The sequence below is a fragment of the Quercus lobata genome, chromosome 5 (genome assembly GCF_001633185.2).
Source record: "Quercus lobata isolate SW786 chromosome 5, ValleyOak3.0 Primary Assembly, whole genome shotgun sequence".
Classification (NCBI taxonomy): Eukaryota; Viridiplantae; Streptophyta; class Magnoliopsida; order Fagales; family Fagaceae; genus Quercus; species Quercus lobata.
The window spans coordinates 49,460,693-49,473,382 of record NC_044908.1 but is presented as its reverse complement, the minus strand read 5'-3'; the positions used below and the strand labels follow the sequence as shown (position 1 = coordinate 49,473,382).

The 12,690-nt window shown below is 38.9% G+C and overlaps 2 protein-coding genes across 2 annotated transcripts; one reads left to right on the top strand and one right to left on the bottom strand.

Annotated features, from left to right (window-relative positions):
- Positions 1-140: 140 nt before the first annotated feature.
- LOC115990622 (serine/threonine-protein phosphatase 7 long form homolog) lies at positions 141-1,857 on the bottom strand. Its single transcript, XM_031114434.1, has 5 exons — positions 1,768-1,857; positions 878-1,656; positions 680-767; positions 243-453; positions 141-175 (listed from the first exon to the last, which is right to left on the bottom strand). Exons 1-5 carry the CDS (start codon positions 1,855-1,857, stop codon positions 141-143), a joined length of 1,203 nt encoding a protein of 400 aa, XP_030970294.1.
- A 9,295-nt stretch (positions 1,858-11,152) lies between these two features.
- LOC115990621 lies at positions 11,153-12,690 on the top strand. Its single transcript, XM_031114432.1, has 3 exons — positions 11,153-11,601; positions 11,677-12,077; positions 12,154-12,690. Exons 2-3 carry the CDS (start codon positions 11,679-11,681, stop codon positions 12,688-12,690), a joined length of 936 nt encoding a protein of 311 aa, XP_030970292.1. The 5' UTR covers positions 11,153-11,601; positions 11,677-11,678.

The window sequence follows — 12,690 nt, the reverse complement described above, 5'->3', positions numbered from 1 at the left end:
TAATTAAACTATGCGAAGCAAAGTACATTTATAACGAAACAGTCTTTGTAAATTTACCAAAGTGTCCCAGTACGAAGTCTCTTTTGTAATATGGCGAATAGTGAGGGGACGAAACCAAACCAAATACTCGTCATTGTAGTTCATCTCCCCATGAAAGGTCGGTGCATTGGCAATTCTGGCGTGCGCAGCCCATTTAGCAATATGCGGGGCATGTATTCGGGCCCAATCTTTTTCGTGCTTGCCTTGGAGGGTGATCTTGTGCAGTTCAATTGAAGTATCAACATCTTGTGGTATGCCTTGCTTCATCCCAAACTGTCGGAGAACACGTTCGGGATGATGGCCTTCAACCACCCAAAAATGTATCAGCGGCACAATAGACCTCCATATACGTTGGCCTGCCGTACAATATGCGGGTAGAGAAAGCAAATAATTTCTGTACGGCTCCCAAACAATCTGCAATGATTCAACAGATGCAAACAACCATATTAACAATATAATTAGAAAAACTGTGTAACGAATGTGAACAATACATGTAACTCTGAAATTAAGAATGTTTTTTTTTTTTTTTTTTTTTGATAACTAAGAAAGATATATAATTAAGAATGTTTATTCACTCCAAAGTGAATTGTAAGTACAAAAACTACATGCCAAAACGGTTCCCACTTGTAAGACACGATACCTGATTTGGCCGCAGTGAAGTAAGCGACACACGATAGGCATGTAGGACGTGCATCGAATGTTCAGTTGTTATCTTAGCCCCTTTCCATCTAGCAAACAACACAGACATAACCTTCATATTAGTTACTTACATAATTCCCATGCGAACAAAGTTAATGAGGAAAAGGAAAATCAGTACATATGCTAAGATGCTACATACCTGACAGCAAGTGGACCTGGAGGTAGTGCCTGGTGTGGATGCCTCATCACAGGACATATGTGGGGAAACCTCGCCCACGCCCACAACTGCACCAATAGTAGTGCACCCCCAATCTGCTTGGTTGTCTTCTCTGATGCCTTACAGAGGTGTCTATAGAGCCAACTTAGTGCTGCACTACCCCAACTATACTTCTTTCCATTGCTGATTGGATCGAAATATTGCAAATACCTAACTGAGATCCGTTCTCCAGACTTATCCATAAATAGGGTACCACCTAACAACTCCAATATGTAAAAACGAGCATACTTCTGCACCAGCGCCTCAGGGGCGTCAACCGGGAGAGGGTCGCGAAACTGATCCTCAAGCCATTTGGCTTTTATGCTCGCCCCTTCCAGCACTCCGGTGTTCTTTCTGTTCTTTCTAAGTTCTCTATTTGGCGGTATACGCCCTAGCAATCTTCTGCAGACGTCACGCCAACTACCCGTCGAGGGTATAGATTCCACCAACGGCAAGCCATCTACAGGTACCCCCATTATAACCTCCATATCTTGTAGTGTGATGGTCATCTCACCGTGGGGCAAGTGAAATGAGTGCGTCTCCGGCCGCCATCTCTCCACCAACGCTGTGATCAATGCGTGGTCAATGTCCATATGTGGGACCCGAAGCAGCCCATCTAACCCATCAGTGATATAAGCGAGAATTCGTGGATCTAACCCATCTACCCCTCCTTCAAGCAGACCTTTGTCTCGGTTACGACAAGTCAATACACCTGGTACTTCCTGCAAATAGAGCAGCGTAGTATTAATAATAATTACAATACCACATAATAAGTACGCTTCAAAGTTAAATTCCGCCCATCTTTCGACTACATATATTGAACAAGTACATACCTCGCCTTCCAAATTAGCATCCAAAAGCAAACTTGAACGATGTTTATCCTGCCTCGTGCACAAAGTCTGTATAGCTCCATGTGGGTCCATATCTGGCATTTGGAAACAAAATCAAGACAGTCTTATTTATTTATTTTTAATTATAAACAAATTTTTCTGAAAATGGCAACATTATTCATCTAATACAGTCTTTCATTGATTTAATAAATTATTTTAGAAAAGTTAGTTATCAAAGCATGTGTTTCGACAATTGATTCATTTAACAAATTAACATTTCTTTTGATAAATTAACATAGTATCAAAGCATGTGTTTCTACAATTAAAACTTATCTCTACACTACTAAAATAAATTATAAATAACATAAAAACGTGTTAAAATAATAATTAAATTCACTATTTTTTAACATGAGACAGAACTTTTTATCGTGCAATGTGTGCATGTGCGTGAGTGCGTGAAAAGATTTGTGCAGCTCATGGGTCCGGGATACAATTATAATTTTCTGAGTAACATTGGAAAGATATACATTTGGACCACAATACCAAGTTCCCGTTCACATTGGCAATCAGTATTCTCAAAACCATATCAGTTTCCTTAAAGAATAAGAGATTGCAGTCATTAATAAATTTTAATTGATTTAATTAGTACAAAATCTTGAAATAAATTTTGATGCTGTCACTTTTCGCCATTTCGGTTATTTACATACCAATCACACCCAAAAAATGCCAAAAATGTAAGCACATCATGGGTAGTTCAATTTTCTTCTCAAATGTAGAGTTTTAATGGCTTATTGACTTGAATAAAATGAATTACAAAAAAAAAATTGAGTACACGATTGTGTGGTGCAATAACATTCTTCACAATACAAATTGCATAAATTCTCTTTTTAATAAATCTAAAATATTCAAATAAACTTGCATATTCACATTTGCATTAACCTAGTATGCTGAAAAAATTATTGGAGACAAAAGCCACTGCCATTCTTGAACAGAAAGAAGCAGCAGAAAGAATGAAAGAAAACAAAATCAAACAGAAAATGAAGAAACAATAAAATTCCAGCAATTATGAAATAATAGCACCACAAGTATGGACTGAGGTGTGAGCCTTGTCTTCCTTAACTATATTTAGCAGAAAGAATAACATCTTCCATGATATGCGTATTGAACAATGTTGGGAAGATCAATACATGGGGAGGGAAACTACAAAGTACAAATCATGGAGTATCATACAAGAGTAAAACGATCACAAATGTTGCTTCTTATTTTTATAAGTGCAAATTCAACCAACAAGTTACAAGCTTTCCTCTTCACATGGTTAACTTGCTGCTTTAGACTTGAAAAGAATGAGACTTGAGAGTATTAACTCTAAAGTTTTAAGGATTATTAGAAGTTCACCGTTGTATAAAGAAGAGAATAACAGATTTCCATATGTTAGTTTGAAAAAGAAAGAAAAACCTATGAGATTCTTCCAACTTGAAATTTGAGCTCTAGTTGTATATATTGTCTGGCTGTGAGTCTATGACATCAAATGGTGGACTAAGATCTCAACAGAAGGGGAACAAAAACAAAGACAAAAACAAACTAAGTACATGCATGTATGACTTCAATACTATGTTAATTGTTTGAGTATCTATTTCTAATTTAAGAACAAAACTATACCTTAAGGTAATCCTAAAAGGTAGAGTCACAAAAAGAGAGAGATTAAAATAAAAAATAAAATCATATGTTAAAAGATGATATGTTGAAGTGACAAAATTTGGTAATATCACCTCAAGCAGAACTTTTAATTTGATGTTAGGGGATGACCAGAGCAATACACCAATTTATGCCAGTAATCCTTGTACTAAATGACATTTTCTTTTCCTTTAAGCAGAGGATGGTGGATAAATTAAGAAGAGTTATGAATGTACCTAATGTGAGAGGAAAAAAGAAAAAAGAAAAGAAAAAGGAAAGCAATGCCCTATGCCTAGTAATCAGGAAAAGGGAGGACAAAGTAGGGGAATGCATGAGATACATAGTTATGAAACTCACTTGAGGAATAGTAAGTGAAAAGTTATCTCCTTCAAAAGTTTTTTGATGAAGTTATCCCAAAACAGTTTGAGTTAGTTCAATAACCTAGAGGATAAAGGCCTAGAGAATAATTTGAGGTACATAATTTTGGAAATCACTTAGAGAATAATAAGTGAATAGTTATTTGGTTGAAAAAGGTTTTAGACAAATAAAGTTATACAAAAAAGATTTGAGTTAGGTTAATAGGCTAATGGGTTGATGACATGGGAAGACTTGGTCTCACTTTGTAAATCACCTAGGTAAATCATTATAGTGAAAAAGTAGACCATTTGCTTCTTCATTGCAAAGTTGCTCCTAAGTTAAGGGCTCTCATTTTTTTTCCCCTATGTACAGAGAACAATGGTGACTGGTGATGCCAAAGAGAGTGATAGATGATTTATTTGGTTTTTATAGCTGGTCTAGCAAACATAGAAGCTCTCTTACTTATAATGGCACCACCTTTGTTTAATGTGGACCATATGGAGGGAGAAGGAAGTGAATGTTTAATGAAAAGGAGTCAACAGTTCTAGAGATAAAATCTGGCTTCTTAAGATCATTGTTCGAGTGGTCTCGATCATAGGAAATAATGAGTAAATTTCTATTCTCTATTCTTAGATTTCATTGATTCACTCTCTATTCATAGGTAATGATTTGTGTTTTCATTTTTTATGAGTATCTTCTACACACATCTAGTGTGCGTAGAGTATCTCCCCTTTCACAACTATTGCAGGTGGAAAACGGGGTTGAGGAGGAGGTCATGTAGATGGTCCAAGTGAAGATGCAAAGTTTTCAAACGATTTTGATCTGGTTTATATTGGAAGTAGCTGCTCTCTTTTGGTTATAGACAAAGGAAACCAGGCAATTCGAGAAATCCAACTTAATGATGACGACTGTTCTTACGACTATGATGGCAGTTTCCACCTAGGTATAACGAAAAAAATCAACACTTCCCTATGTCATTTTTATTTCAAGATCACAAAGGTGTGTAAGATGTGTTTTGATATTGCAGGGATAGCAGTGCTTGTTGCAGCTGCATTTTTTGGCTACATGCTAGCGTTGCTACAGCAAAGGGTGCGAGCAATGTTTTCTTCCAAAGATGTAAGTTATCCTAGGATATGTGTTTTCAATCACTAGTTACTCCCTAAAGAATTAAAAAAAAAAGGGTCGTACCTAGTGCACAACAAAGTCAGCCTTACTATAATGGATGGGATGGTGATAATCGTCAAGTTCAACAACAGCAGCAACATATTCAGCAACAGCCACAACAACAACAGCAGCATCATTACAGGCACTTCTCATCTAGCCCTCAAACTTACTATGAGAAGAGCTGCGAAACAAATGAAATAGTCTTCGGAGCAGTTCAAGAACAGGATGGACGTCGTGAATTTTATTAGAGGGCACTACAATATGGAGTTCCTAGCTATAATCACTACAATATTCGGCCTCGATTGAATTACATGGGTTATTCTCAAGCCTATTGATCATCCTACAGCTACATTTTATTAGAGGGCAACAAAAGAAGCTTGTAAACTTTTAGTATGTGAGATATGAAGATGGGATGGTTAAAAGCGGATGTCAAAGACAGGCATGACTGTTTCAGGGTTATCGTTTTTTTTTTCTCATAGGTAATGTCTTCCAAAATTTCCTTACTAAAAGAAGTACATATATGTAATATATACATCTGTTGGATGTGTATTTTATTTTAACTAGAAATTAAGAGGACCAAATCAAAGCTAGTCTTTTAGCCTCTTTGAAATATCTTTTAGCTTCTTGAAAATTGTCTGATGACAGCATAAGACCTGTTAAGCACTAAGATTGTGCGGAATTTACTAAAGCATCTTGCCATCTTCTACATGCAAGGCTGAAGGTATAAGTAAAATGTTAGCATTTATTTGCTCCTATATGTGTATGTAAGAACAGTGTGTATCCATAACCATTCAAATAGCATTTGATAGAACTTAAATGCATTCATTGTAGTTAAATGTTTATATCAACTAACCATGAACTGTTAACTATGATTTTTCATAGTTGTAAAGTTTAATTAGAAAATAAAAATTAGAAAATGTTTATAGCACTTACTGCACTGCAATTCTCATCTCCCCTAAACTCATTTTACCTAATAATTAGAAAATAAAAAACCCAAAAGACAAGCACAACCAGACCAACATTCTAGTAATCACCGACAAATATATATTAATTAACTAACCAAATTGATCAAAACCCAGAATCAAATTAATTTCGGATCAAAACCCAGAATCAAACTATGCATAAAAATAACAAATTTACAAACAAAAATACCCACAAGCTGAACATGCAAGCTGAGCGAGACATACCTTGTGAGAGGGAGACCGAGAGCGAGACGGAGACGGAGAATGAAGCAGATCGCGAGATTGAGAGGGAGAATGAGAGTATTTGCGAGATTGAGAGGGAGAATGAGAGTATTTGCGAGATTGAGAGGCAGAATGAGAGTATTTGTGTGGAAATAGCTTTAGATTGAGAGGGAGATAGCGAGATTGAGAGAGGGAGTTAGCGAGATTGAGAGGTTTGGTTTGTGGGTATGTTTTGCTCTGGGTAACAGATGGTAGCTCTGGGAACATATGGTTTAGCTGTGGGGTAATAGGGAGACAATGGTGGGTGAACAGTACTCGAGCCTCCTGAGCTCGGGTACCAAGTTTATTTTTAAAATTTTTCTGTTCCAACGTCAGGTGCCACGTTGGAACAGAAAAAGGGGTACTCGAGCTTGGAGAGCTCGAGTACTACCAAAAGTGGTATATACCTATTTATTTCCCAAACAGTGTTTCGGGCCTAAATATTTCAAAAATAAATGTTAATGGGCCAAATTAGCTGAGGTTGTGAGCTACTCTATGCTGTTTGGAAAAGGGTTGGGATGTGGAGTGATTGTGATACTTGGTGTGGTAAAAGGCCCATGTCCCTTAAGAATGCTAACCATTGGGCTTGGAGTTCTCCTCTCCATTATTTGATAGGCCCACTTGAATTGGTTCTCTTGCCACACGTTCGTGTTAGTGAACTAGCCCACTAGAGCATCATGCATCTTCATTTTATTTTCACGTCTAAGCCAAACACCACTGGAATGCATTGTTGTACTTGATGAATCTGCTCATGCAACAATTCATCCACGTTTGGCATTGCAATTATACACTAAAGTCTTTTTGTATAATCAATGAGACCACATTTTTTACATAGATTAAAGCAGATTATTTCATACGTACCTTGCATGACGCTCATATACACCTTCCAACTTGAATTCTCTCTTTTATTCTTATCCAATTTGGATTTGTAGGATAAGCCCCGGGTAGAGATTATATTCTTTTTGCATGGTCTTTCACCGCTCTAATTTTCAAACATATTGTTGGCAATTTGACCTTATGTGTTAGTTTCCAAATAATATTATCAATAATATTTGCAATCTAAAATAACAATCACACACAAAAATACAAAATTTATGTGGAGAACCCTTTCTCTTTGAAGGGAAAAACCACGGGATAAATTCCAAATAATTTCACTATTATCAAATCAATTACAATAATTTTTGTGTATGTCTCACGCGTAAAGAAAAAATCTTTCTTGTTTTCTTTGCTCTTGCATACACTAATTATCTTTCTCAAAAGCGGCAACACTTTTGCTCTATCCTTTTTATTTTCTTCTCCACGCACAGCTATAAGCGGCTCCCTCTTGGCTGCTCTTTTTTATTTTATTTTTTATTCTCTTGTGCGGAACCTTTTTCTTTTTTCTTCACTATATAGCACACAAAACCTAATAATCCTTATTTATATATAACCCTGCCGCCACACCATCCTTGTAGCACACAAACTCATACTCAAACACAAATTGGAACTCATGAGGTCTCCTATTTCTAATAGGAGTTTTTCACTAAATCCTCTTGCCACAAAATCGGGCTGGACTCACAAAATTATGAGCTTTCCAGAAGAGTATGTCATGCGCAAGTGATTAGGGGGAAAAAAAGCAAAAAATTGATTTAATAAAAATTTGAGGCAAAGAATTAGGAACCATGTAGCAGTAGATGTGATGTAGACCCCATAAAATTATTATTTCTGTGCTCAGAAGTACTATTTAAATAGAGAAAGGTTTTGATTTGGAAGAGAGCTTGCAAAAGAGGGATAGCTTGATTATATTAAATTTTCTGTGAGTTTGGTGTGAAGGATTTGGGGGTGGTGGTGCAGGTTTTATTGCTGGGAAATTGTCCACTTGAGGAAGGAATTGTTGAATGCTAGGATTACAAAATTTTTGCCATAATTTGCTACATAGCTCTTCCACTCACAAATCACAACTTACCACTTAGTAAAAGTTGTGTAAATTTTTGTGGCCTAGCATTGGGGGAAAATGGGCAAATGCCCTTTTCGCGCAAAAATTTCAGCGTTTTGCCCCATTTCCCAAACTAATTATGGAAATGCCCCTATTTTGAAACTCAATTTTTGGACAATCGAGTTATAACAAATTGAAAATTAAAAAAAAAAAAATTTACTGGAACTCGAGCTCCATGAAATCGAGTTCCATGCAATTTTTTAAAGTCCTATAGTAGCGTTTTAACATACAAGTTTTTTTCTTAAGTCTGATCGCTCCATAGAGAGCCTTATAGTGGCGTTTTTTTTATGGAACTCGAGATCTTTAAACTCAAGTTCCATGCAAATTTATTTATTTATTTTTAAAGTTTTACCTATAGCTGCGTTTCATGGAGGCCTATAGTGGCGTTTTTTATGGAACTCGAGTTTCATGCAAATTTTTTTTTTAGTTTGATCGTCCCATACTTGATTTTCTATAAATCTAGTTTAGTATTGAAGCTCGATTTTGAGAAAATCAAGTTACAAAAAAGGGACATTTCCCTAATTAGTTTGGGAAAGGGGGCAAAGCGTTGAAATTTTTGCGCGAAAAGGGCATTTGCCCATTTTGGCCCCTAGCATTGATATTCAATTCCGTATCCTTTGGATCTTGAATCATACGGTCTCTAAAACAAACAAAAAGGCTACAAAGTGGAAGACATGATTAATCTCCCACTCTACACGATTATTCTTATTCTTAATTTAAATGTAAAAACTAAAAAGTGGAAGACAACCATGTTAAGGACTAAGATGGGTTTTGGAATACAGCTGGCACATGCTGCTCAAATTAGAATAAGCAATATTGCAAGACTCCTAGTCTCATACCCACTATGTAAATTTAAAACATAATAATGATGGAAATTTATATTGTAGTTGGCGTTTAATGGGTTTGGGATTGTTGTTATTATTATTATTTTATAGAAAATCCAGCAATCGAATTGGTTTTATGATCTAAAACCAACCCGCGAACTTCTTTTTTGAGAATCAGCTGGTTGAAATTTTATTACTTGGAAACTATGAAATACCATTCAATCGTGTTAGTTTTAGATTTCGTTGGGTTCAAGTGATTAAATGATAATTCAATATGTGGAAGAAGAATATGCAAGTGACATGAAGAGCATGTGTATAATAGCTCAAATTGCCTGTTCGATAATCTAGAGAAATACTTTATCAATAATATTTTTACAATAATTTTACAATAAATTTTAAATACTAAGTTGTTACTAGTGGGAAAAAAAAAAAATAATGTCAATAGTAGGTCAAGATTAAAACCAATTGATGACGTTGAAAATTGTCACCAATAGATCACACTGTACTCGCGACTCAAAGCGAACCTGCACGACAAGAACAATCGAAGAAAACCTTTAGAGAGCACCGGTGTGGTGCCGGCCTAACACTCTCCGAAGGTCAAGTCAGAATTCGTCGTTTCACTTTTAGAGCGCAAGAGAGGGTCAAATTAATCTTACCTCGATTTCCGAGAATGTCAGTCCTTTTATAGTGGTGGAGAGGTGGCTTTTCTTCTTGACCTCCAGATCTTTCCAATGTAGGACTCTGATACCAATTCTCCAAAATGTGGTGAGCAACGATTTCCCTTTTTGGATCTTAGTGTTTTTCTAGGCGATAGAGATTTTGGATCACGGGCCGATACTGCGTCTGTCAGCGATGGGCTTTCACAGCGCATGGGACCATCTTTACACAGGTCCAACAGTCCTAATCCGTCAGGCCCATTAAGGTAGGCCTAACAGGCTCTATATTTTATCATCTTCAGTTGCCCCCTTCACCCCAATGATCCGTCTGTTTTTTGGGTCAAAGGATCAATGGGGTGACGATCCTAACGAAGGGGCATGACGGGTATTTTTATGACGGAAAGGTATCCGTGAGACTAAGAAAGATTAAACTGATTGACGGATTCATGCAATATAGGATGACGGTTCCAGGCGGATCAACCCGTCAAAAGAAGATTCATCAAGTTGACGGTTACATGAAGGGTACAATTTGTTGATGTGCCCTGACAGGTTGTCAACATTTATTGAGCCTGCCACGTGTCAATCTCTGAGTGGCTGTTGTATAGGATCGAAGCGTCGCTTCGTCTTCCGTGCATCTCCTATATATATATAAGGCGCCTTACTCCCATTTTCACAATTTTTAACAAGAAATCGACTGTCAGAGCGAAGCCGTCAACCTTGTCAGAGCACTCCGTCGTGGACGAGAATCTACCGATTATAACAACCGTCACCCCTAATCCGCCAAGTGTGGTAAGTATTTACTTCAATACATAATCAAGTTACATTTCCGTCCATGCATTGTTGTTAGGCTTACTATACCCGTCAATGATTTCAAACCCGTCAGTCTTAGGTTTTATCGTCAATTGTAGGAAATGTCTAGTGCGTCAAGTAACCAGTCGGTGGTTCGTGACGGGACGGAATACGAGAATGTATACCCGTCCGGTCATAAAGACCAAGAGAGCCCCGGCGAAGATAGGAGTCTGTCCGCCTCCTCTTCGTCCTCTACAGATGAGGATGTGGAGATAGTTGAAATAGAGGGTTCTGATGACGACGGGAATCAAGCACTGGAGTCCGTTGTAGGTGCTGATGGACTGAGGAAGTTCATCATGTTGCCAGAGTGGACAGTGCATAAGTTCACATCCGTCATCAGGGAGAAACATTTCAGCACTTTTAGAATTAACTTCCAAATCCCGGACTACGTTTCCATCCGTCTGCCCCATGTGTCGGAGAAGTGTTATTATGAAGGGGTAGAAGGTGTCGGAATATACGAGCAGGCGTTGAAGGCAGGACTTCGGTTCCCGCTCTCTACACTTCATAGGGAACTTTTGCACTACCTAGGGTTGTCTGTCACACAGATATCCCCTAACGCCTGGAGAGTCTTCATAGCCATGGAGATTCTCTATGGTGCATGGTTGAACGGAGAGAGGAGACTGACGGTCCGTGAATTTCTTCACTGCTACCGTCTAGACGAGATTTCTGGGTCAAGGGGGATGTATAGTTTTGCTAGTCGGAGCCCCTTGTTGAAGGTGATCTTTGAGACCCCAGACTCAAATAGAGACTGGAAGAGTCGTTACTTCTTCCTGGAGGGTAACAGATGGATGAACCATCCAGGGGAGACGGAGTACCTGCCCGTTGACACAACCTGGGCAGTGATAAATCAATTGCGTATGCACCCGTCTTAGTTTTGTTCTGCTTTTCATATCCGTCCATTTTTATGTGTATATTCTGATCGTCTTTCTCTGTAGGTAGACGGCGCCCGCAAGTTAGCCTTGAGGAATTCAGTTTCCTTGAAGAGATTTGCAGAAAAACTAAGCCGGAAGAAAGGACCTGGGCCAAGTTAGTGAACCCAAAAACAATACACTGGTATTGTGACGGTCCAGAACCTACTCGCGAGGCCATTGCATACGACGAAAGAATACACAAACGTGAGTCCGTCAACTTTTACTCTTGAATTTAGCTTTTAATTTGAGTAAAAATCTTAATCCGTCCTGTATTTGCAGAAATGGACGACGCAAAGAGAAGGGCGATGATAAAATCACTAGCCGTCGAGCAAAAGAAGACGGGTGAAGTTGTGGTTCCTAAGATGCCGGGGTCGTCGGCTAAGAGGAAGCAGCCGCCAAAGTCTGACCGTCCATACAAGCAGCCGAAGGTTTCATTGGAACCCGTTGTGGGCTTGATGGCTGAGGGTGTTAAGACCGTCACCCAAGCCAAACATGGAACCGGTAAGGGCTTAATGCATGCCCCACCCGTCAACGAGGAGAAGCCCCCTTCCCTTCTCCGTGACGACTCGAAGTATGCCTTGGAGAAACTTTCGTCGATAATTTCCGCAGAGGATTACGAGGATCTGGGGAATCATTCGACGGAGGCAATGGGGGAGACGGGTTTATTCGCCGTTGGACAGGTTTTTTTTTTATCCGTCATTGTATGCCCGTCCACTCTTAGTTTTCTATTTAACACTTTAATTTTGCCTATTTCAGTCCTTGGTTATGATGAAGGGCTTGATGGATCGCTGCCTCAACCGTGAAGCGGCTCTGGAGCGTGTACGGACAAAGGCTGGGCAGACGGAGGAGGAGCTTAGCCAACTGTATAAGTGGAAGTCCACAATGGAGCAGAAGTTTGAACTGTCTGAGAAGACCAGGAAAGAGTTCGAACAGAGGACGGAAGAAGCTGGGAAGGCCTTGAAGGGAAAGGAAGATGAAGTAAAGGACTTGAAGAAGAAACTCCGTCAGGCCAAGGATGATGCCGTCAACGAGTATCGCGACTCTGAGGCATTGTTGAAGGAGCTGGGGGGATCGTTCCTTCAAGGCTTCGACGATGCACTCCGTCAGATAAAAAAGGCCTACCCAGATCTGGACGTGTCCATGATATCCGTCAGTGATCAAGATCAGACATCTGCTCTGCCCGTCGCCTCAGACAATACGGAGGACCTTTTCGGAGACGAAACAGCTCAGGGTGACGGAGAGTCCGCTGTGCCGACTGAGGTTCCTGTTGCCGACCCCAATAAAGCAGATTAA